This window comes from Copadichromis virginalis, linkage group LG19 (genome assembly GCF_057382275.1).
Source record: "Copadichromis virginalis isolate Kocher_CV1m ecotype Utaka linkage group LG19, C_Virginalis_male_GT1.1, whole genome shotgun sequence".
In the NCBI taxonomy this organism is placed as follows: domain Eukaryota; kingdom Metazoa; phylum Chordata; class Actinopteri; order Cichliformes; family Cichlidae; genus Copadichromis; species Copadichromis virginalis.
The window spans coordinates 23,071,587-23,096,257 of NC_140636.1; the positions used below are offsets into that span (position 1 = coordinate 23,071,587).

Here is a 24,671-nt window from a genome sequence, read left to right on the forward strand (position 1 = left end):
CTGGGAGAGCTGGTTAACAAGACCAAGTTCAAACTGAGCATCACAATGGGGAAGAAAGGTGACGAGCACAACATACAACATGTCCAACCTATGAATCTCTGCCACAAAGAATTTCTGTTCTCAATGAAAAAGGGAGTCAAACCTGGCACTAGCAATACCTAGTAAAAAGTATATAAACTGAATAGCACTTGACTACATCCCCCACTGCTGTGAGCACTCTGAAACCGAGTGCTAGTATTGTAAGCAGAATAAAATAAGCAATGCAGGACATATTTTGAAATTTTACTATAATCTGATATTTACAGTCAGAATAACTGGATTTCAGCACCTCTCCTCGACCCGTCAGAGGGTTGCGTCTGTGTTTTCCAAACAAAAACAAATAACTCATCCTGTGTATTATTTCAGGTCACAAATTACATCGCTGCTCCAATAATAAAATGCCTAATGACAGAATCCAAATAGAATTAGCGTCCAATAAACAGGATGTTTTCAACCGTATGGTTGTGCTGCTGGGGCTATCACACAATCTGTCACATGGTTATCTTAGTACAGTCTCCACGTGGAAGGTAATCTGACCACTGATGGTTATCTGATCATGAATGGCAGACTTCTTGATCTCTCTTGCAAGAAAAGATCCACCTGCCATATAAGACGATCTAAGACACATTATCACACTTCAGAAACATTCCGAGTGCTAAGACTCTGAGTCACAGTCTGTATCGTCATGGTGATCAACCTGTCTGGATGGATGAGTGTTAAGAAGACTCACCTTTATTGTTACAGAACACTTTTTGAGGGGGGCGGGGGGGACAAACTTGCAAGTCACTAAACTGCCAAGCTACCGATTAATACCATTTGTAAGGATGGTATTACACAAGCGAACCGTGTGATAGGGTGTAAGTGAATGTCGTGACAAACCGTGTGCTAGGAGCAAGCTATCCGATGAGCTTAGGTCATTTTGCTGAATAACGTCCATCCCCCTAAAGTTATCCAGGTAACTTGAGAACGCTACTAACGTTAGCCATACCTCTTAAACACCTTAGCTTATTCGGCAAGACAGAAGCAGATATTTTCTAACAGGAAATAAAGATGTTAGACAGCTTAACACCATCTATTTTGTCCCTGCTTGTGCTATTTTGTTAGGTTAGCAAGAGCGCTAAACGCCGTGTTAATGGGAGCTGCCATAGCTCCGTGTGCCGCATCAGAGAGGCACAAGCTAGTGTTGCTTAGCTCGGTGAGCTAACAAGCTTCACCGGGCATGCTTACCAAAGTGCACACAGCCCACTTTCAACCTACCTGCGATCACCGCTGCGACCCTGCAGATTCCCCGTGTATGCCGTCACCAGTGTATCACGAGCCGTGCCCTGCCAAAATAATTCAAATTCCACAGAAAGTGTCGGGAGAGACGCTCGCAGTCCAATCGCTTCAGCCACCGCCGCTGAATGGCTGCTACTCAGAGCCTCAATCAAACTTCCTCCTTAGCAACGGACCGCCTCCGCGTGACCCCCATTGGCCGGCGCGTGTACATCGAAGGTGATCGATGGTCGATAGTGCAACCTGGATCGAAGCTGAGTTTCACTCTTTCTGCTGTTCGTCTCGTAGTTATTAAGAGAAGCAGGCGTGAAAGCACATTGTAAGACACCGCTTCTGTCTATCGGGTTTAGCTTCAATTAAGATGCACCTGTAAATATATAACTACTATAATCTGACCTGAAGAGTGTGTGATGGATTATTGTTACAATTAATAAATTGTAAGCAACACTTTACTTTTCGTATTTTGTTACAGTGGGGCTGGTTTCTATGTAAGCAGGTATCAAACTGTATGCATATGTTTCTCATTAAGTTTTCTTGTATTTCATACATTAGTGCTATTTTCCTCTCAAATGTAGTACGGTATGTAAAGCACCATTGCAAACGTTCAGTTGCACCACTTTTAACGAGCACCTTCATTACAAATTCATTGTCTGGGTGATATGCAAATATAACCCTGTCAGTGAGGTCACTCCTGAAACGACAAAAAATTAGGGCAACAGTGCAGTGCCATCCCGAGTTTCACCGTAATCATCCTTCCTGTGTAGGCCATCACGTTCTCACCACATAACAAAAACGAAGCTCGTTTAAATGAGTGAAACGTGTTTCTTTCCATATACATCCAGTTAAAGGCTTCCTCCACTCCCGCTGTCTTCACTGACCCCTTGAAAAGGCCAGAAGTTTATCAGCATAAAGTTGCATTCCTCGCATACCTTTAAAGCCTTGTAAGCTGCAGTGGAGCTTGTATTGTGTCCTCAAAGGTTATAAAACCAACAAGGAGGGAAACAAAAAAAACCTTTGGTTCACAAAGTTGTCAAGCCTGTTATGCAGCCTTGCACAGTATCTTTAATAATCATCACAGTGCCCCAGCAGTGACCTCCCAGTCTCCAATACGTTGTTAATGCCGATCTTTTTTCCCCTTAATTATCTAAACTCTTCGAGAGTCTTTTATTTTATTTTTAAATTTATTTAAATTTTGTATATCTAGTATTTTTACCACTAGGTTCCATCAATGAAGTTACCAACGTTATAATGAAAAAAAAAGTTAGCATATTATGCCCCCTGGTGGTCACTTTGTGTGAGTAATGAGTGGTGAACGGTTTCAATCATGTCGCAATGAGTCTACAGATTTTCCCACTTACTGCGTTGCCTAATTAAAAAGATTATTTATGCACACATTGAAGCTAATCATGGCCCTTACTTTTAAAGGGAATACACTCCTAATTTCACGCTGGCCCCAAGTAATGGAATAATCTACTGTCAGCATCTGAAGAACTCCATTAAACTACTTGATTTTTTTTGCTTTATATTAAAAATATATATACTTTAAATAAATGTCTCAAATATAATGGACTTAAAAGGGGAACTGCAATGCTTTTCTTTGTATATTTAAATGGATAATTTCAAATAATCTGGTCAGAGTATGTGAAAGTAATGCCTGTGAGCCAAAACCTCAGTCCATTTCAGACTCACTTTAGTGTTTGTTATATCAAGGACAGGGGATAGTCTAAAAATGGTTATGTTAGGCACTGAGTCCAAACAACCACTCTTTAAACTTTATGTTTGAGAGGGCAACCAATGACAAAAAAGAAGACTTAAAGTAAGAGAAGCTAAACCAGTTGTTTGGCTACACAAAGGAATAAAATTATTACTTTTAACTGTGAATCATGTAAATCTACTCTAGCAGATTCCAAGGATACAAATGAAGTTGGAAATGGCTACAATAAGCCCCATGTAATTATTCGGATATCCATTGTGAATTAGGATGCAAACATGTACAATGCAAAAAAAAAAAAAAGGATTTTTGCTGTTTTATAAAATGATGAAAAGAGCAGTGATGGTGCAGTAATCCCGTTTATTATTCAAATGACTACAACAGCAATGTCTCCATTACCACGTTTTATTTTTTCAAACAACATATAGAGAACTTTACACAAAACAAGCCATTACCTGCTTTAAATATTTACATAAAACTTTGTAGAGACGGAGAAAAAATAAAACCATTCTTTGGGTCTGACCATGCAAAACAATAAATAATCTTTCTGACAGTGCTTCGCATGGTGGTTTCAAGACTGCCATTCAGCAATAACAATTAAAAAAAAAATTGTTTTCAGATTTTAGTTGACTGCACATAAAACTGCCCTGGTCCACACAGTCATCAGACATGCTTCAACAGCCCAAAAACCTCAAGACTCAGAGTGGGTCAAGTGCAAGTCAGCATATTAGCAACAGTACATTATGCACTCTTTCGTTTCGGGTAATCTTCACTATTCCAGATTGAAGCAACACATAGACCAGAATAGATACAGAAATGAAAAGTGGGATGTGTGACAGTTTTTTGTGAAAAGCGTAGATTACTCAGAAGAACTAAAGCATCCTGGAAGGATGAAGCACTGTACACAGAAGACCTTAGATGTTTTGTTCAACAGGGTCTTAAAATGTTTTCAGCGCGCTCTTGTCCCCAAGACACAATGAGCAGGAGCTAGAAGTTGACTTCAAGACAGTAGAGTTCCCACTACTTTTATCCTTCAGCAAGGCGACAAACAGTGTGCAGACGTGATACCCCAATTCCTTCTGCAGGCTGGGTCCAGAATCTGCTCCTCCCTCTCCCTCTTCTCATTTGCTGTGGCTCAGGTAATGACTTGTGGCTCCCAGGACTGGCTGGCCATCTGGGGGCGACACTGTAAAATGACTGGAGGTCCCATCGGGGTTTGACTGTCCAGGCAGAGGCCACTGACCATGTGCTGCAGAGCTGTGCCCTTTGGCTTCCACTTCTGTAAAGACCAAAAAAATCATTTCATGCTGGTTTGTTAACAGATGTTCGTGCACATTGACTCATTCCTGTTAATCCATTGCTCATAAATGATGTGCATCAGCACAGGAGGTTCATGTTAGTAGTGAGAAATGAACTGAGTCAGGGGTGGATTGCAGTAATCACATGAATGACTGACTTTCTGCACCCTTGGTGGAAAAATCATTGTACAGCCAGCTGCAGAGCACGGCAGCCTGCCATCCCACGAGAGAAGAAACAATTTATTTCTGCTGATAAGATGTCCTGTGTAGGGGCCATTTTCAGTCATGTGCATATACTGTGTAAAGTTATTTATTTTTATACCTCAGGAGACTTAAAGGGGCTTCAGATGTGGATATAGATTTGTGACAAGGTAAACTTTTGTTTTTACTTTCCTTCCCCCACCTCCACCATTCTTTGCCCTCAGATCACAAGGTGTCTTGAATCAATCTACATAATGAATCTAATCTTTAATCATAGATAACAGAGACTCGATTTGTTATTGCATTTCTCAGAGCTAGACATTAATTCAGAACATCTATTCTCATAAATAACTTAAAATCAAGTAAAGAATCTGGCATTTCAACTACTTATTACTTTTACTTCAATACATGTCATAGAGAATGACTACATTTACTCAGGATTTTAAAAACAAAATATGCAATATCATACCAATAAACTACCCAGTAAATTTGCATAAATTTACAATTGATTCTTTTTGTACACGATTACCTGATCTTTTTTTTAAATTACAAGTATAATGCACAGTCATGTGACCCAAGTCTGAGCAGTTCAGCAATATTCATTTTTCACTAAAACAGTTGCAAAGCTGGTCATTCATTTTGTTCATTTCTTTTTTACAGATGCACTATTCTTGGAGTCAGTTTGCACTGTGACGTTTCAAAACAATCCTAATTTTTCCAGTACTGGGCTTACAGCCCCTCACTTCATACACTGTCTTAAACAAGCCATTTTAGCTACATGGGAGGGGCTACTGGCTTACAAGTAGCGAGGATATACATCAACACTGACATAATACAAAGCCAGGTGTTGATTCCATAAATCGAATATTATTTTCTACCATCACAGTGTGTAAAGCAAATCTGACAAGAAATCTGAAAGGAAAGCCTGCCAGAAACACCTGTCCCTCAGGCAGGATGTCTACAAATCACCAGGCATAACTGGTTCCTTTATTGGGTCACTGAGTAAGTACTCAGAGCTGAACTGACTGCCAAGTACAGATATCAAGAGCCACATGGAGGCTTATTAAAATTTAGAGGTGAATGTGGGGTTAATCTTCAAATCCCAGAGAGAGCGCATCTGTGTATGCACGTGTTATTACACTGTAACTACTAGAAGAGTGTGCTCAGTCAGAACTTTTGTTTAAGGAGGAAATAATATGTCACTGCGCCAATGCATCAATAAACAGGAGACTGTGTAATATGCAGCTGACACTATTATTTTGTGATCTGTTGGCCAGAGAAACTCAGAGTATGTCATGGTCCGGGTGTGTGCCAGTGTGTCTCCCTCCGAGCCGGCGTCTCCACCCCTGGGAGGGGCCTCAGTGTTTTTGCTGATCGCTTACATCTGTGGGTAATTAGCCGGGGACTCATAAGGCCAGCGTTCTCAATCTCTCTTCGCCAGATTCTCTGCTAAACATCAGTCAGTGCAGGCCACCACCATAAATTCCCTACGTGTGTTTTTGAATCACCTTGCCTCACTGTATGTTTGTTTTTTGTGCGCCTCCTTTTTCAGCTACACCTAACTGTTAACCCCTGGCGAAGAGCTTCTACTTGGATGCTGGACCTTCTGGCAGTCCCTCAGGCTATTACCAAAATTACCTACCTGCCTCTCTGCCTCCACGCCAGGAGTTTTTGGATTTACACACCCGGACTACTCACCCCTCTATGTCATCTCCGACCTCCGTTGGCAAGTACGCAGTACGAAGGAGGATTCTGAGCCAAACAACATATTCATATGCCTCCTTATCTATGTTTGAACATCTGCATTCTGTTACAGTGACCCCGACCTTTTCCTGGACCCTTTGTGACTTGCTTTCCAGTCCAATCCCCGGAATAGCTGTCCTCTCTGACCCGGACCAGATCGTTATTTAGTTTAACGTCTACGCTCACCTTTTGTTTATGAATATTTTGTGTAAACATTAAACATTATTCTTAAAATATACTTACGAGCTGTTCGGCGTCTTGCGTTTGAGTCCTGTCACTCGTCTGAAACGGTCTCGGCCGTAACAGAGTATTTGATTACATTTATTCATTCTGGCCTTGGCTCTAAACAGCTTTTAGACGATCACTGGATCTGATATCGCCTATAAAGCCCTAAACATAATGAAATTCTTTCAGAATTGTTGAAAGATTTGAAAACTGAAAATATCAAAAAGACATTCATGGCAGAAAGGTACAATATTGCCATAAACGATTTCAGACGGTTGTTTAATGTTGATATTTATGTTTTTATAAAGGCTCCATTGTCACTTTATGCCTACAGTGTTAATTATCTTCTGTGCAGCAAAGTCAAAAACACAAGTATTATTTTTCTTTCTCGGGGATTAAAGCATCAGGACAAAGAGACCAAATGTTTCCCACAGCAATAACTGGTTTCTCGTTGATGGGCATCCTCCCAAAAATACTCTCAAAGGACTTCGATGGGCCAGCTGAGAGATGAGAGGAAAGCCTGGCAAGAATCCGGCACATGGTTTGAGTTAATAACTCCCTCTTTAGTGTCATAAATCACCGTGCAGCCAACTCCATTCCCCCTGGGATGCGAGCATTAAATAATCACAAAAAGGAGAACAAGGAAGGAACGGGGTGGGGTCTGAAGTTATGGGAGCATTTGTTCTACTGCATCTATAAAGTCAACTACTCTTATTTGGCAGGATCTGCATCAGTGCAAAACTCAGATTGTCTCAGCCTCCTGGCATCATTGGCAGGCGGGCTGCTGAGCATCTGCGCTGAAACCATCTCTTATGTCCAAATCTTTTATGTTCGACTTCAGGTCTGCGAGTGGCACATCAAGCATGAACAGCTTGATGCCAAAAGTGAAGTAACCTTCTGGAAAACCTAAGACATTAGGTTAACGGTGACTGGCAGCACAAGATTAAAGCATGTCCTGTTTCTTTTCTTAACCCTTAGTCAACACAAAGACAATTGCACAGTGTGTGCTAAATGTCTGGACACCACCAAGCTCAAGATAAATATGCTCACCTATGTTATCCTTTAAAGCTATTACTATAAAGCTTTTTATTGATGAACAGCTAAAGTGTCCCTCACTGACTGCTAGCACAGACTGTTTAATTTGCTATGACCGATCCACAGGCAATAGTAGGAAAAAACGCTTTAGTCCAGTTCTTTATGGCTCTGAAAGTACAATTTGATCAGCTAACAGTATTTCCTCTTACCTGTCTCGGCTCTTTTGTATTGCAGGGCTCCATCTTGACCTTCGACCCCGCTGTGAAAGCAGAAATTGCCAGGCAAAGGTCCTGCTGCCGGATCAGCGGCTCTATTAACTCCCATCTCTGCAAAACACAGAAAATGTATGACTGCTATCATCTGAAGGAAGAATGTGAAATAGACCGGTGGTTCTTAAACTGTGGGGGTGGGCCCCACCGATACAGAGTGGTGCCACTACAGGAATGTTGTGGTGACCATGTTAAAAATATGGAGTTAAATTTAAATGTAGTCTTTAATAATGCACTTTTACTAAACTGGTAAAAATGACACCTGTGCATCAGGCACTTTGCTTCAGTGGGTTATGGATTTCCACTAATACGAATAAGAAATCCAATTTTATGCCCAACTTGTTTATAAAGATGCAGTTCTGGGACAGATTTAATTTAATGGGACCATAAGTGCAAATTCTGCACACTCAAAAAACTCAAGCACACCTTTTAGTTTATTGAATATTTAAAGGAAGGATCTCTTGCATACTTCAAACAATATGTACCAGTGTTTTTTAAGAGCAAGTCAGGCCACATATTTCTAACAATAACTGTGAGCCACAATAAATCGCCCTCTAGTGGCAAAGTCCTGACCTGCGACTGTGGCCTGTTGGCTCCGAGGCCCCTACACTCTGCCAGCCCGAGGCCGTCGGTCCCACGGGTCTCCAGACACAAACCGCCCTGTTTCAACACACTGGACACTGCTTCCTGCTCAGGGACCCTGTAGGGAGCCAAGAGAGAAGAGACAGGCGCAAAGCCAGTGAAAGGTCTTATTTCAACAATAAAGAACAGATGGATTAAACTGAGTAACTGAATTGCAGCACTAAGTAATGTGCATCATTTCAACATGTTCTGAAAACGATATACAGTTACACTCTGAGAGACCAGACTTATTTGGAGCAGATACAGCTGAAGTGGCGAGGGAGTAGCTTGAGAAAAAAAGCTCGTGAGATACAAGCTGATAACCCACTCAGAGGTTCCCACCCAGATCGTTTAGATTTAGATGACTGGCTCTGAACTTCGGGGTAATGGCACCTCGAGGGGTTTTGAGATTACTTCAGGGGGGAAAAAAAACACGTTTTATCTTAAAGGAAACAGAGCTTGAATGTTATTTCTGCTTCACCAGAGCCTCTTCCAGAGATCAATCAGAAATAAACATAGGTGAAAACATGATGAGAACATTTCCATTTGTTGGATTCTAATGGTGTTTGGAAAAGTCTTTGTCTCTCTTGCATAACAGATAATTCAAACCAGCTACTAAAAAGTGATCCACAACAACTTCTATGATGCACTGCATAAATAATGTATATCTCCACTGAAAAATGGATGTTCCCCGTGGAGAGTCTGACACTATGACTCAGTTTTCATATCCATCTGCTGATGGAAAAAGTTTTTTCTATGATAGTCTTTGACCTCACACATGAGGAAAAAGAATACTAGTTTTCACACTAGATATTTTCCAGTCATTGCCAATCGAATCTGAACTTTATAAGTGCAGAAAATGCAGAAAGTATCGTGCCAGTTAATCTTTTAATATCGACTCCTTTAAGTGTAAGTACAGTAATTAATGAAGCTTATGCATATGTTCAATAAGGGACATCTGCAATCACTCAGCTGTCTGCTTCCTAAGTGTTTGGCTCCTAGTCTATTCTTTACATCACTTCAATTTCTCCACACTGTCATTCATTTTACATCATGGGCCAAGTACAACCTTCTTTGATGTTAAATAGACTGGACCAAAGAAACTCCCCTTTCTGTCAACCTAACTATACCTTAACTAATCATTGTGAAAAAAATAAATTTCTATTGTAGGTAGTAAAAAAAACAAGGATTCTTCTGTCATCAAATAGTTTATTTATTACTTCATTACTTTGGTGTAGTATAAATAACCACAGGGGAGGTTTTTATTATTAGGAAAAGTTGTAAAAGTACAAAGTTTATGACTTCCACTGGGTGGGATTGAAGTCTTGTGTTTGACACTCCTGCTCTAGTCCAATCATTTTCTTACCTGCTTCCTGTGAGCCAATCAGCTTCCATTCTATATACTTTAAATCTCTTTTGTCATTCTGTCTTTCAGGCTCTCGTTTGTGCAACCTGTCTTCTTCCCATCTCTGCCTCACCCGGGTCACTCAGAGCCCCGTCGAAGCCTCCATCTTCATGCTCACCACCACTAGAGTATACTAGACTCCGGGGCTCCTGTCCTAATTCCTGTCACTGATAGGATTCCATTCTGCCTTGATGGATCATCGGCATCTAATTACCAAACAGCTAAACTGAATTCTGTGTCTCAGTAAATTGTGTTCAGTTTTTCCAAATGATTCCTCCTTACTGAAATATTTTTCTGTATGTGATAAAAAAAAATGTTGCAAATTGCACTTTAATTTTTTGTGTTCCAATGCTGTTCCATTGAGGGAGAATTAAACGTTAACCTCGTTACCTCAGCTCGGGATAGACGTTCTCCATGTACCAGCGGAAAGGTTTGCAGTTCAGCTTCCGTCGCAGCGCCAGACGGTCTGTGATACTGCAAGACCAGATAACAAGAATATTTAGGGACAAAGAGAAATAATGTAAAGAAAACATAAAAAAGATAAGGAGGAGAGAATGAGAAAGAAAATGTGGATTTAACCTTGTGAACCTGCCATCAACAGCTTATGGAGTATGAATTACAGACTCAGCTAACACAGGTTTTCTTTAAAATGTTAAACCAGTGTGTGTTGGGTGTTTTATTTACTGAGTTTTGTTTTTTTGCTTCTTACTTCTTATATTTTTGCATTTTTACTGGTGTTGGGCCTTTTATACAAAAGGAACAGAACTTGTAGGTCCAACAGATCTGACACTGACAACAGTGTTGAAACTTCATTGTTCTGGTTTCATCTATCAAATGTAAGGGTTTGTTGTCTTAACTGGGCCACCTTGGATTGAGTAACATCATCACAGGCATTTTAAAATTATTTTAACAGAACATACAAATCCCCTGAATAATCTGTAATTAAAATAAATAAATGTTAGTTGAAGTCTCAGTGCATGCAAATTTAAAAATTGGTGTGCAAAGCGTTTTTTTAAAACTTGCGTATAAAACTTGGTACCTTATAAACACCTTGGAAACTCAGGAGACACAGAATCATTGTATTAAATATAAGCAAATATGAGCAAGGAGGATGACATTATAGCAGACAAACCTGCCGAAGGCTTTTCCCTGAGCCGACGGCCTCGCAGAGTAGTAGTACTGTTTATACTCATCCATCCACACTTCAGCGGCCCGACGGGTGTTCCTGCGTGGACAGAGACACAACACCTGCTCAGACACAGTAATGACAGCGCTGCCAGCATTCCTGCAGCCAGCTTTAATGACAGCGCTATGCTTCTGGAGTCTTCATACGTCAGCTATTTACTGCAGCTCCTCTACAAATATTATTATTAAGAACAATGATGTAAAATAAGGAGCTCTGCGGATGCTTTCATAGTTCTCTTACACACATCTCTCACTCACGCTTGGGTCAAGATGTGTGAAAAGTGTGAGTTTGCCTGGCGAAGCATTTAACTTCACACTGAGTGGAGCTGAATCATGTGACATTTGAGATTTTAGGGCGAACAACAAGCGAAAGGTCATTCTGTTGTTTCCGTGTTAATAACTGTCATCAGTTAGACCAGCCTACTCACTTAATGTAGGTAAGAGCGTTGCCCTCTGGGAAATCGTACGGGTGCCGTTTCCTGAACACGTGACCCACGCGGCTGCAGGGAAGAATCTCCAGACTTCCTCCGCACAGCCACACCCGGAAAGAAAGCTCTGCAAAAGGAAAGATGCAGTGGTTGAGTCCAAAAATGCAGGCGTACCACTGAAGACGTGCCTGTCATTTTGTCAGTCTCTCCTAGAATTAATGCCCTGATGTGTGTCATTCCAATATCAGTGCAGTACGCCTGCTACTGTTTCCTGTAGCAGATGGCTGTTAGCTGTAAATCATCAGAATGAAAGCAGTCATAGTGGATCATTCAAATTCCAGGGACATATTTAGCATTTTGGAGATGATTCAAAAGAGCCAGGCATGCAGACTTAACACATGAAATCGTTTTATGGGAAACGGCTTCGTATTTTACAAAATAAATTGCACTAAATTGACACAAACATTATCTTCTTTAATATGTGATTAAATTATTTTTGTTAGAAAACCCTGTAAACATAGGACTTAGTATTTATTTTAGACTGAATGAGAAAATTATTCATAAACATTATGGCTTTTATTTTGGTAAGTACATGTGCTAACTCTGATCCTCCTACTTTCCTGCTCCTGGCCAACATTAGGTAATTGTAAATGTCATCAATTAACATAAACTTGTTAGGAATCCTTCATCTTGAATAAAGTTGGGAATATTTACATTGTTGGAGTCTGGTAAGTCTTTGCCAGCAGAGTAAGGCTTAGTTTTATTTAAAGACATTTGGTGTGGGATGCGTGTGGAGGATGATAAGATAATAAAAGTCATCTGATTCAAGTAGGGTTAGAAATCATCGATGATCTCACCAAAGTTCTCCCCTCCCCAGATGTCCATGTGGGTGTCATACTGGCCGAGGTGGTTGAACCAACTCCTGTCCATGACGAAGATCCCACCAGCGATGACGGGAGTCCTGCAGAGTGGAGGAAGGGAAGGAGTTACAAATCTTCACTTGCACGCTTATTCATGCAGACCTCATCAGAATCACCAGAAGGGAATATTTTCCAGAAAGAAACAACAAATCAAAGGAGCTTAAAGTTGTATTTTGCTCAGCAGATGTTATGCATTAACTACTTTGCTGCGATTTGGACGTGTTTTAGGGGGAAAACACACCACAAAAGGACTGCAAATACCAACATAGAAAGGACCTGACTATGACGATTTATCTTGAACTTTTTGAGAGTAAGCTATGGCTCTCTATTTTAACTTTAGTCTAATCCAAGAACCAAAACTGACATATTAATCCATGATGTGTCATTCACATACAATATACAGTCTCTGGCCATTTTATTAGTCACATCTTGCTGGTACTGGGGTTGGATTCTATTTATCCCTCAGAGCTGCCTTAATTTTCTTATGGCACAGATACAATAAGGTGCTGGAAACATTCCTCAGAGATTCTGGTCGATGTTGAAATGACAGCATTGCACAGTTGCGGCACATTTGCCATCATGTGACTCTCCACCACAGGCGGCTATTTGAGTACAGTGTCATCTTCAAGAAACCAGTCTGAGATGATTTGAGCTTTGTGACTTTGGGTTCATCTATCATGCTTAAAGTCACTGAAATCACTTTTCCTCCCCATTCTGATGCTTGGTTTGAACTTCAGGGGGTCATCTTGACCATCTAAGTCTCTAAACGCATGGAGTTGCTTTCATATTGGTGGATTGGTGGCATTAATGAGTAGTTGAACACATATGTCTATGATATCTAATGAAGTGGTCTGTGAGGGTACAATGCACGTATAATGCATAAGAGAATGTTCCAGGTATGAGTCAAAGCATATTATCACACTAAATATCATTGTAGACATACCTTATTGCCTGAGTGGGGTCACTTCTTGCCATCTTTTGCTCAATGGGAATCTGCTCCCACTTGAAGTGGAGACTCCAGTCAAATCCTGACAAAAAGAAAAGCATGGGGGAAGCAAAAGTTCAGCTCTCATCTTCAAATTTATATTCCTGTTGTCTAGACATGAGTCCAAAGCAGACAAGATGACAGATATTCTGGCTGGACTCAGTTGCATGATTTCACCTAATATACTGGCCTGAATTTAATATCAATCGTAGCCTTACATCTGTGGAAAAACTCTCTTCTATAAATCACTGCTTTTCAATAAAACAATGAAATATTTAAACCTCAGTCATTGTTCAGTCATAGGCATTGAATTCTGTCAGGAATCATGATGTCATGTCACAAAGGTTTGTTAAACCTGCAGATCTCTGTGTGATCAACTACCACTGTGTATGATCTGTTTATTACGCCCTGACCTCCTCTCAGGTCAGCAGAGGCAGCCAAGTAGGCAAAGTTATCCAGGCTGATGACGTCGATGATGGGGCTGACCACTCTTGTATGATCCTGCATGGGAGGAGAACACAATGATATGTTATTTTAAATTAATTCTATTATTAAATTTTTAAATACTATTTGTTTAATTTATTTCAACAAATAGGGATGGATTTAAGTTTTAAAAAATACTTGAAAAAACACTGACTTTCAGTTGAAGAATAAAACATATTTAAACCTTTGCTTTTCTAACTTCAGGTTTTTCTTTATAATTTCCAGCCTCTGATCACATAAAAATAAGAATAATGCTAAGAAACAAATTAAATAGAGCAAGAACATTTCATAAAATTGTATCCTTATTAGTAGAAAGAAGCTATTTGTTTTAATCGAATAATTTTTCTGTAAGAACTGTGTACGGTACTCTAAACTTGCATGTAAGCTCTGATTATTCTTTTGATGTGAATAATAACAAGCACGTACTGATTACTTTTGAAGAACATAAGCTGAGTATCCCTAACCTTCCCATTAGGTTGGATTCTATTTATCCCTCAGAGCTGCCTTAATTTTCTTATGGCACAGATACAATAAGGTGCTGGAAACATTCCTCAGAGATTCTGGTCGATGTTGAAATGACAGTCAAATCTGACCGTCAGCTGCAGATCCAACACAAACTCTAAAAGACAGAACTGCTGATTGGTTTGTGCGTACTCGAGCGTGTATGTGCTGCCTGCATCTGTCTGTGAATGGGTGCCAGTGTCCATGTAGACAAACAGCTTATAGCTCGGGACAATCCAAATGAGTGTTTCCAATTAGAACCGTCCATCTCTTTATCAGAGATTGAACCCGCTGTGAACTCTGTGCTTGTTGCGCCGAAGAGTGCGGGGGAAGAATGAGTGTGAAAAGCCACTCTGCCAGAGAGCAATTTAAAAAGTGATGCTCTCAACAGTTTTAAGCAATGGACATTTATTGGGCTTTCAATGAGTCTCTGTGATTTGGTAATGCATAAAGTGGCTGCACTTCCAAAATCAATGTCACCTTTTTTCTGTGTTTGAATTTACGACACAGTACTCTGCCGGTAAAATAGTATTTGTTAACTGAAACAGGTGTGTGTGTTATTCTGTTAAAATGTGCTATCAACATATTAACATCATGCCAGCTGGTGCTACACAGCTATCCACCATAATTAGTGTGATAACCAGCTAGCCCTGTCCTGTCTCCTAATACCATTTTGTATTTTACAGAACCAAAATGAGACACAATAATACAAAAATGTGTTGTCAGTCCAAACATTTCTTTCATAGTCTATGATTCTGATCTCTGTCAATCATATTGAGGAACGGACAGGCGACGAATTCACAATACGCTCTTGCCATTTGATATGTCAGGATCTCTGTTTCTTCACTTTATCACCCAGGAATGCTATCAGTCTATGGCTACGTTCACACTGCAGGTCTTAATGCTCAGTTCCAATTTTTTGATCAAATCTGATTTTTTTGTCGGCTTGTTCACATCAGATATGTATCGGACTCAGTACCACATACGAAAATGATCCAGATCGGATTTGAAAATATCAGATTTGTGCCGTTTACACTGACATACCATGATCGGATATGGGTCGCATAGGGTCAGAAAAGTTGGATTTGATGCGCTTTCGCCTGCAGTGTGAACGTAGCCTTTGAGTAATGAAACTCAGACAATTCATGCTGCGGTAAAACATGTTTTAACCCCCCATATATATTAGACTTTTCCTTCAGAGCATTACAATTATTCTTTATGATTTAATAATTTAGTTAAAGAAACTGTGCCAGTGAAGATGAAAACAAGCAAGGTAAAGTGACCACATAAGATTAGCCAGACAATTATTTGAATCATGTTCCCTTTACATTTGTCAGTGAGAAGCTCATTGCTGCACATTAGCAACATTTGAATTACGCTGTTACGCCTGCTGGTTTTAATTAACAAAGGAAAAGCATAATTAAGTTAAAACAGAGAAGATTATTATTCATCTTTATTTCTGCCCCCCAGAGGCTTTAATAAAACCAGGGTTTGGTCTCTGGGACACGAACAAATGCAAGGCGGAGTGCAGTTGAACTCTGGGGCTGGTAAATTATCACTGAGGCCGGCACTCTCATGAGCTAAAAGATTGTAATGCAAGCTGGATGAGTCACAGCTGTCCAAAGCCAAAGAAACACAAACAAGTTTTGCGCACACCCACAATGTGTCGAGTCTTGTGATTATAAACTGTGAGGTTTGCACTGAAGAAACATGATATGTGGCTTGACTATATAGCTTGTAGCTTCATTTGTCCTGCATGCAGGTTCTGAATGGGTGCTCTTTTTCTGCTGTACTTTCTAAACTAACAGAAGACTTTTGTCCTTCAGCAAAATAAAGCCCTATTTTATTTCTTGCAGATAAACACTTAGTCTTCTTTTCAAGGAAGGCCAAGGGGACAGGGATGCATCTATGGATATCAGTCTTTTTGTGAGATATACTACTTTTCTTGCCAAGAATTTAATTTGAAGACTGTTAGAGTACTCATGTCTATGCGTTTAATATCAGAGTAGAGTCAGGAGATTCTAACCTCAGCTTAGCATGAAGGTTAAAGAAAAAAAGCTGGAAAAACTATTCAAATCCCAAAGAGAACATCTTAAGCACATCTTTGAGGAGAAAAAGGGTCAAACATGTAATCTACATGGATTTTATCCCTAGCTAGATGTTTTTTAGTCTTCATGTTTTAGCTTTTCCACTGAACTCTTGGCAAGAAATTAGTCAGTCCTTTATCGGGGAAATGAGCACATATGGTGGACATCAGAATTGTCCTCCCTGTGTCTCTCTGTGCCCTAATTTAATCTGATTAATAAACAGTAGCCCAGAGTTTTTCAAACTTGAGGAACTCCTCGATTGTGGTCATAACGAACAATGGTAGGTTGTTGAAACTCACGCATTACAGTATATAGTGGAAGAACTCTCCTAAAGGCTGAAATTTTGCTTTTTGATTTTGCATAGGATCCAGATGTGTGAAGTTTGCTGGGGTTTTTTTGTTTTGTTTTGTTTTTTATATCCAGCTGTGTGGAATGGAGATTTTAGATGCACCCGGATGAAGTAGATGGAACTCAAACACAAAGTGGGCATTTAATGCAGCGGCTTAGTGTCCAGAGTTCAAAATCCAAAAATCCACAAGGAGCAAAGCCAGGGGATCCAAATATCAGAAATGACCAGGAAAACAAAGTCAGGAAAAAAAGGGAATACACGGTTAAGAAACACACAGCTACATGGATGACATGACAAAAGTAGACTGAGACAACATATACACAGCTGATAATGAGGGAAGTGCAAATAGGTGGGGACTATACACATTTAATCAAGACAATGAACAGGGGAAGTAAACTAGACAAGATACAGAAGACCAAAGAGCTACCAGAGTAAAACAGGAAATAAGATGAAAAATGAACAGAGAACTAAGATTAACTTGGGGAGCGGTGAAAGACAGTCTTCAGCATAAAAGAAAGATCATACGTGTGTTCTCATTAGGATAGGGATTTGTGTTGATGTGTGCCAGTGTAGCCTATGCCTCCAACATGCAAACATTTGACCAACAACATGCAATTAATTTGCATGAATGTAATGTCTTTGATATGCTGCTTAGAGATGGTGGTGACTCTCAAAGCAGAGACAGTGAGACCCCATTGAGCATTGATAAGAAAACTGATAAGGAATTGAATTGATGGGAATTTCAATAGTGGAATCGGAATGATTAAATTCTTATCAATTCCCATCCCTAGTAGCTAGTAAAAAGAACCTAATCCAAAGAGAATCCAAAATGCAAAACTCAAATGACATAACATATACAGAGGACACAGGAGAGAAGTAATAAATATAACACAAGGATCTTTGTTATGTCCTTTGGAAGTAGGAAAGCACACCACTGAAACAAATGTTATTGTCAACCTCACAGGTATACTGTAATTAGGTGAATAAGAAAATTCACTGGGTACCAGTTGAGCTTGCTGGTTGGGCAGGAGCCCATATGCTATACAGCTGAAATACAGGAGCCTGGGTTCAGGTTTGGAACCCTTTGCTGAGTGTCGCCCTGTGCTCTTTCCCGTCTTTCCTGTCTTCTCTGTGTTGTCACATAAAGGCAAAAATACCCCAAAAAGAAAATTCGAGATGCCAGATATCTTGTATAGTAAAACAACAAGCCACAAGTTGAGAAAAGTATTGATATTTCTTCTTTTCTCAACTCTTTTCTTGTACTGTAGCCTGGAGAAGCAAGCATGCTGCTAAAATGCCAAGCAGGAAGAAAATTAAGAAACAGTGCATTGCTGACGGGGAAGAAACTGCAGGAGCTACATCACAGTGTCACACATTAGTGCGAGTCATGAACATGAGAAAGGTGATTACTAAGAGAAATGTGAAATGAAACAGCTCCTGCTGACTAGAGTCATTGGGACAGCCTGAGATTGGTGCGGGGGGGCATCAGCAGTTGTTCTCAACCATAACCAGTCACAGTCACAGGATGCTAATAATGTCAGGGCAGGGAGGAGACAGTCACAGCAGGTGATGAATTTCTTTCCGCAACTATATCAATACACTCACTTTATAGGAATTAAACATTCATCTCTGCACACGATTTTGTGCCGCTCTGTATTTCCATTCTCTGTGTACCTCACTTGTGTGACTTTGTGAGAAAAAGAAAGCAGACTGGAACAGAAACAGTGAGTGCTTACTGCTGAAATGTCCAAGAAAGCTCACATGGAAATACCACCAGTATTTTAAATAAATAAATAAATCCACCACATAATGAAGACTGGCTGGCATCGCATCATATTTTGAAGTGTAAAACACTTGCGGCCGGATGTGACAGTACTATAGTGCTCCTGATGGACGGCCTAATTATTTTTTTAAGAGGCAGTGAATCAGGAAAATCTGTCATTAACAAAGAGTGTTATTGATTTAAAGACAATGCTGTAAGAATAAATGCAATAACAGTCCACGGCACCACAGCTGCTACACAAAGCAGCCAACTCAACCAAACCACTCCCTCATTATCCCATTCAGAGTTTCCTCTATAGCGGAGACTCAGTTGTGAGAAGCTAATTAGGATTTTGGTCACTCAGTAATCATCATCATCTTGTCTCATTAAAGTCAGCTCCCAAGTGTCACTGACCAATGTGTTAAGCAAATAAGAAAAAATGAACCCAAATCAGGCAGAGACAACTATATATAGCACAATTTCAGTGAACTATATGAAGTGATTTCATGCAAAGGACAGAGTGGAAAACAGGCTGAGGAGGAAAAAACCCACCAAACTTTTTCCAGCTGCGGCAGAGCAGCGTGTGACATCTGCTATAGTCTGACTTGAATCTTAGCTGAACAAATTGAGTGTTTATTTAACAACACGCAGTGCCAACATATTGCATCACAGTCAATAAAATCTACCACGGAGAAGAAAATAAATGTTCCGCCTCCAAGCATATGCATGAGGTTGTGCGTGTGGATATGTGCAGCATGCATTTAAGTGTCTGACTAAGTGTGTGTGTGAGCATGTGCGATTGTACCTCCTTGACTCTCTGTATCATAGGCTGCAGCCAGTCAGTGTTGACCTCACAGTGGCTGTCCAGAAAGGTCAAGATCGAAGCAGAGGCCGTGTTGGCTCCTCGCACGCGTGATCGGATCAGACCTGAAGGAAACACATGACACTGAAGTCTCAAGCTGCTCAGATGGACAAAGTTTTATTAAACTGATGCTGTTTAATGCAAGTGTTGTTTTCAAGACTCTGATCCTTAAAAGAAATCTCTGGAAATCACATTTTCTGGTGACATCTTGGGTCACTTTTAAAAATGCTTTATATTGATCTAAGATGTCATAGTCATTTTTTTTGTCGACAATAACTATTCTTCAGTCTGTGGACAGCTATTAATCACTCTAGTAGCCGTTCTGAATGAGCTTTAAGAGAATTGATATCTGCAAAAGTCTGTATCTCTGAAACCGAGATGGTTATAATTACAAACTCCTTTGTTTCCTCCTCATGTCATCATGTTCTGGATGTTCCTCACTCACACGGTCATGACATTTACATCTAAAATAACTGTATCAAACTGATTTAAAAAATGGCTGAAAGTATTTTAATCTTTCTCATCCATTGCACATTACAAATAAGCAACACTGCACCCTGTTATTTGAAAAGACTTAAAAGACCATTTTGAGGAAATACAGTATGTTTAAAGACTTTTCTTAAGGAGAGACGACATTTTACCAAATAAAAGAGACCCTAGAATGAACATGGATGAAAAAATAGTGGTTTTGTGTAACATTCTTCTGGTTGGAACCTCTTATTCGTGAATAGACAGAAGGGATATAAATGTGATGGAAAACCTGATGTATTCCTTGAGATATAAAGTGAACTGCCCTCTTAAATGGACAAAATGAATCACCATCACTAAGATGGTGAGTCATTTCAAGGATGAGGTTGCCCTCATATCTGGATCTGCATAAATTGAACAACACAGACACAAAGTCACCCTACTTAGGTCTCGTGATTTTTTCCCCTTCTTCCTTTATTTTATATAATATCTCACACAAAATTGGAGAAATCTCTGTGTGCAAGAACTAGCTAAATCACTGCTTAGGCTCAGGAACACTTCCAGAAATCAGCATCTGTGAACACAGTTTGTTGTTTCATCCACAAATGCAGGTATAGCTCTATGATACAAAGAAGAAGCCATAAATGAACATGATCCAGAAATGCTGCTGTCTTCTTTGGGCCAAAGCGAATTTAAAATGGACTGAGTGGAAAACTGTTCTGCAGTGCCAAACCACTTTATTTATTACAACAGCATGGCTTCATAGCAGAACTGTCTGGGCGCTGACCTGGCCTGCCTGCAGTTTTTCTAGATTGTTGCATTGTAATTGACAGTTGACAGAAAAAGCATTGGCTTCTTCTTCTTTATTAAATTGGTGCTATATGATAAAATATGATGATGATAATCACCTTCATCCATGTTTCTGGAATACATACTGTACGTTTGACTTAAGCTGGACAAGCAAGTAGAGAATAAACAGCCTCTAGAATTGACATTAGTTATTTGGATTTATCTAAAGTAGATCCCAGAACTTGTCTCACTCCCGTCAGCGACGCCGAGGGTAAAACCTACTTTAAAAGAGTTCACATTTAAGGCAGACTCGCTGGAAGCACGGGGGCACTTTTTCACCAAGTACGCCTCCAGTTACGGTAATATCTGGATATGTGGAAAAGGTTAATTGTCTTTGATATTTATGCAGCATCCATAAACAGATCGAGCTCGTTATCTTAAGAGTTTTGTCAAAGATTGTTAAAATAACACAAATTTATTAAATGCTTTTTGTTTTTAATAGAACAAGAGTTCCAGAACTTAATTCTGAGCTGATCATGAATAACCTGAGTGTTTCAAGAGGAGGTTGTTTCTCTGAATAATTCAAAGGATGATTTTCAGAATTATCACCTTTCTTTTGTAACAGAGAAGAAGAAAAGAAGAAAAACATTCACCGTCCTTATTGCTAATACAAGGATCAACTGCCTTAGTTCTTAATTAATTCTGCTGGAAACATTTCTCAGAGATATTTTGATCCTTGTTGATATGATAGCATTACACCGTTGCCGTTTGCACATACACGATGGGAATCTCCATTTCCATCACATCCTATATATAATCTATTGAGATCTGGTGACTGTGGAGGTCATTTTTAAACTCATTTTCATTATCAAGAAACCAAGAAAGGATCTGAGCTTTGTCACATGGTGCACTTTCTTGTTGGTAGCAGGTATCAGAAGATACACTGTGATCATAAAGGTTAAGGTGGATGTGGTCAGCCATAATACTCAGGTAGGCTGTGGCATTTAAACAATAATGAGCTGAGAGTGTGCCAAGAAAATATCCCTCACTCCATCACACCTTCACTGCCAGCTTGAACCACTGATACAAGGCAGGATAGACCCATGCTTTTACGTTGATGAGTCAAATTATGACCCTATCATCCGACTGTTGCACCTGAAATTGAGACTCTTCAGACCAAGCGACATTTTTCCAGTCTTCTGTTGTCCAATTTTGGCAATCTTGTGCACATTATAGCCTCAATTTCCTGCACCAGTGTGCTCTTCTGCATAGCTTGGTTGTTACTTCCCAAAGGCTTGAAGCTTTTTTGTCACCCAGAGAACTACTGCTCACTGGTTGTTTTCTCTTTTCCTGATCATTCTCTGCATGTGGGAAAGTTCAAATAGATCAAAAGTTTCTGAAATACTCAAAAAAATCAAGTTTCTTCCTCATTCTGATGCATGACGTTTAACCGAAGCTTCTTTTGACAGAAGCTTCATGAGAATAAGCAGTGCTCAGTTTAAGGCACATCATTTACACAAACACAACCTTTGTTTTACCAATGAATGAGCTTGAATCACACCAGTTCACATTTCATCCTTCCCCAGTATAACCTAAGTGACATTTGAGAGTAGGATTGCGCGCCTGGTCAGTTAAGGCACTTCACCTCTTAGGGAGAAACAGTAATTTATCTGGTGCTGTGTTTCGGGCCACCTACCAAATGTCAGGCCAATAGATTACTCATCTGTGTGCTTTTAGTTTACACCAACACACGATGAAAAAACTGCATATTAAGCTGCTAAATGTAATGTATGTAATCTATCTAGCAATGTGAAAAATTCCTTAATTTACAGAACATGCTACATATTAGATACACACTGGCTATTCCACAGTTCTCACCCATGATAGCAAAGACTTCCTGCTCGTGCTTGTTTGGTGTAATTGTGGGTACATTTAATGCTTCAGTGCCTGATGACCTTTGGCAGCAGTTTGACGCATTAAAGCAGAGAAAGTCAATGATGCCTGAAGGTGTGAAGCCATTAAGAGCTGAAAATCAATCCAGTCACAAGGACAGGGACTATTTGCTTTTACCGTTTTCAGTAAACTCTCAGAGAGCTGTATTTTGCTGGGTCATCCTGTTTAAAAAAACTTCTTGCGTATTTCTACACGAGAAAGCCTATGAAAAAGATAGATTAAGATTAAGCTTATTATAATTTGTGGACGTGGGTTTTAAGGGTGGCAGTAAAGAAAGCTAAACTTGGGCTTGTGGACTGTTGCTGCCGGACATTAACAGCATGTGGCCCAAAAAATGTGTTCTCCTGTGAGTGCAAGAACCTGAGAAAAATGGATTATCAAACAGTAACACTACTTATTTTAGCTTTAAGTTCAGCCGAACTTCCCTGATTTGGAGCACGAATCTCATTTTGGTTCAAATTAATCTCAAATAGACCAGCACACCATTCAGTAATGGCACATAAAACAGTATCTTCAAATTAAGTGTGAAGAAATTTGCAAAAATGGGATTTCTTAAGAGAAAAAACCACTTGCATTTCCCACATTCAGTCTACTGTCATCAAAAACCAATGCTAAAATGAAACGAGTTGGTACAGTCGTTGGTTATACCAGCTTACGTGGTGGGTCACTGGAAAGGCTGTTAGTAAGAAGCTAGAAAACCTGACAATGATTCAGACCTGAGGCCTGGATAAAATGAGCCCACATCTATTTCTAACAGCGTGCAATACAAATGTTTCCTGGTTAGAAACACAGTAAAAAAAAACTGTACCCTGCATTTCCACAATTTCCACGCAGTGGGCTAGACTGATCCCTTTGACAGACTAATCATTGTGTTTGACATCCTAGAGTTAGAGAATAAAAATCATTCAGGTGCCTGTGAAGGAGCGATCGAACAATAAAGTGAGTGGTTCTAATAAGTACTGCCACAGAATTTAGTCAAATGAAAGGTGTGAGAGGGCAGAAAAAAAGAGATCAAACTGTAAGGCATGCAGATAAATCCAGAAACATGGATTTACACTTACATGTGACACAATTAATAATATTAATGATATATAAGTCTATGCTTCTACAAAAATTACTATAACTGTCTATTTGCCTTAGACTCGCATATGTTGATTGTTTTATGTTTATGTAGGATCAGATTTTATGTTGATTTTTGAGTTTTGAGCTTTTAGTCAATATATTGTAGTTATGATTTCTTTTTAGGTCTTTCTAATATTTTAGTGTCTTAAGTTTTGAGTCTTATGTTTTGTCAGTTTTCTTTTTTTAACGTCATATTATTTTAACAATATTTTGCCTCAGTTTTCTTCAGTTTTGGTCTCTGTTTAGTTTTTCTGGATTTCTGAACAACTTTCAAGATGTTTTACTGTTTTCGTGTTAGTTTTTAACCTGTCTGCAGTTACCTACACTATACTGACCACCTCTAGCCGTGCATTTTGCCTCTACAAACATCTGTGAAAGAATGGATCATTCTAAATAGCACGCCAAATTCTAGTGTCGTAGGAAGCTACTTTTGTGACGAGTCAACTTGTTGAATTTCTTCCCTCGCAGATATTCCTTCATCAACTGTAAGTGATATTACTGAAAAGCAGAAGTGTTCAAGAACCACAGGAACTCAATCAGGAAGTGGCAGACCACATAAAGCTACAGAGCGGGGTCAGTGAGCTATGAAACATATAGTGCACTAAAGGCGCCCCCGTGCTGCTGACAAGGTAACTGCAGAGTTACATACCACCTCTGGCAGAGAAACAGTGCACTGGGAGCTTCAGGGTGTGGCTTCTACATGTCCAAGCAGCTCCATACAGCGTATCAGCTGTCAGTAGGTATACAGTGGATAATAAAGTATTTTTAAATGTTTATTTCTTTGGTCACACTTACATTCTTTAGATCATTAAACAAATGTTAACACTAGACTAAGATAACCTGCGTAAATACAAAATATAAAGGATTATTTAATTTATTAATGGAAACAAAATGCCCTTTATGAGAAAGTAATTGTACCCTAGACCAAATAACTGGTTCTACTCATCCTCAAGCA

The 24,671-nt window shown here is 39.6% G+C and overlaps 2 protein-coding genes and 1 long non-coding RNA gene across 7 annotated transcripts in view; 1 reads left to right on the forward strand and 2 right to left on the reverse strand.

Annotated features, from left to right (window-relative positions):
• numb (NUMB endocytic adaptor protein) overlaps nucleotides 1-1,490 on the reverse strand; it is a 45,043-nt gene extending 43,553 nt beyond the window's left edge. For 3 of the 5 annotated variants that reach the window (XM_085442658.1, XM_085442661.1, XM_085442657.1), the window contains exon 1: nucleotides 1,297-1,490. The gene's annotated coding sequence lies outside the window, so the exon portion shown is untranslated. The remainder of the gene's footprint in view (nucleotides 1-1,296) is intronic. The other 2 variants (XM_085442660.1, XM_085442659.1) reach the window with 1 other exon arrangement.
• Nucleotides 1,491-3,416: 1,926 nt separating this feature from the next.
• Nucleotides 3,417-24,671, reverse strand: part of galnt16 (UDP-N-acetyl-alpha-D-galactosamine:polypeptide N-acetylgalactosaminyltransferase 16) — a 37,282-nt gene continuing 16,027 nt past the window's right edge. Inside the window, exons 6-15 of the mRNA XM_085440874.1 lie at nucleotides 19,328-19,449; nucleotides 13,754-13,841; nucleotides 13,299-13,383; nucleotides 12,293-12,396; nucleotides 11,436-11,562; nucleotides 10,955-11,047; nucleotides 10,213-10,296; nucleotides 8,370-8,496; nucleotides 7,737-7,853; nucleotides 3,417-4,304 (exon numbers count right to left, since the gene is read on the reverse strand). Coding sequence (XP_085297000.1) covers nucleotides 4,161-4,304; nucleotides 7,737-7,853; nucleotides 8,370-8,496; nucleotides 10,213-10,296; nucleotides 10,955-11,047; nucleotides 11,436-11,562; nucleotides 12,293-12,396; nucleotides 13,299-13,383; nucleotides 13,754-13,841; nucleotides 19,328-19,449 — 1,091 coding nt within the window. The 3' untranslated portion in view covers nucleotides 3,417-4,160. The remainder of the gene's footprint in view (nucleotides 4,305-7,736; nucleotides 7,854-8,369; nucleotides 8,497-10,212; nucleotides 10,297-10,954; nucleotides 11,048-11,435; nucleotides 11,563-12,292; nucleotides 12,397-13,298; nucleotides 13,384-13,753; nucleotides 13,842-19,327; nucleotides 19,450-24,671) is intronic.
• Nucleotides 5,740-6,505, forward strand: LOC146686076 (uncharacterized). The gene is made up of 2 exons (XR_014916654.1): nucleotides 5,740-6,254; nucleotides 6,341-6,505. It is a non-coding gene; the product is annotated as an uncharacterized LOC146686076 (long non-coding RNA).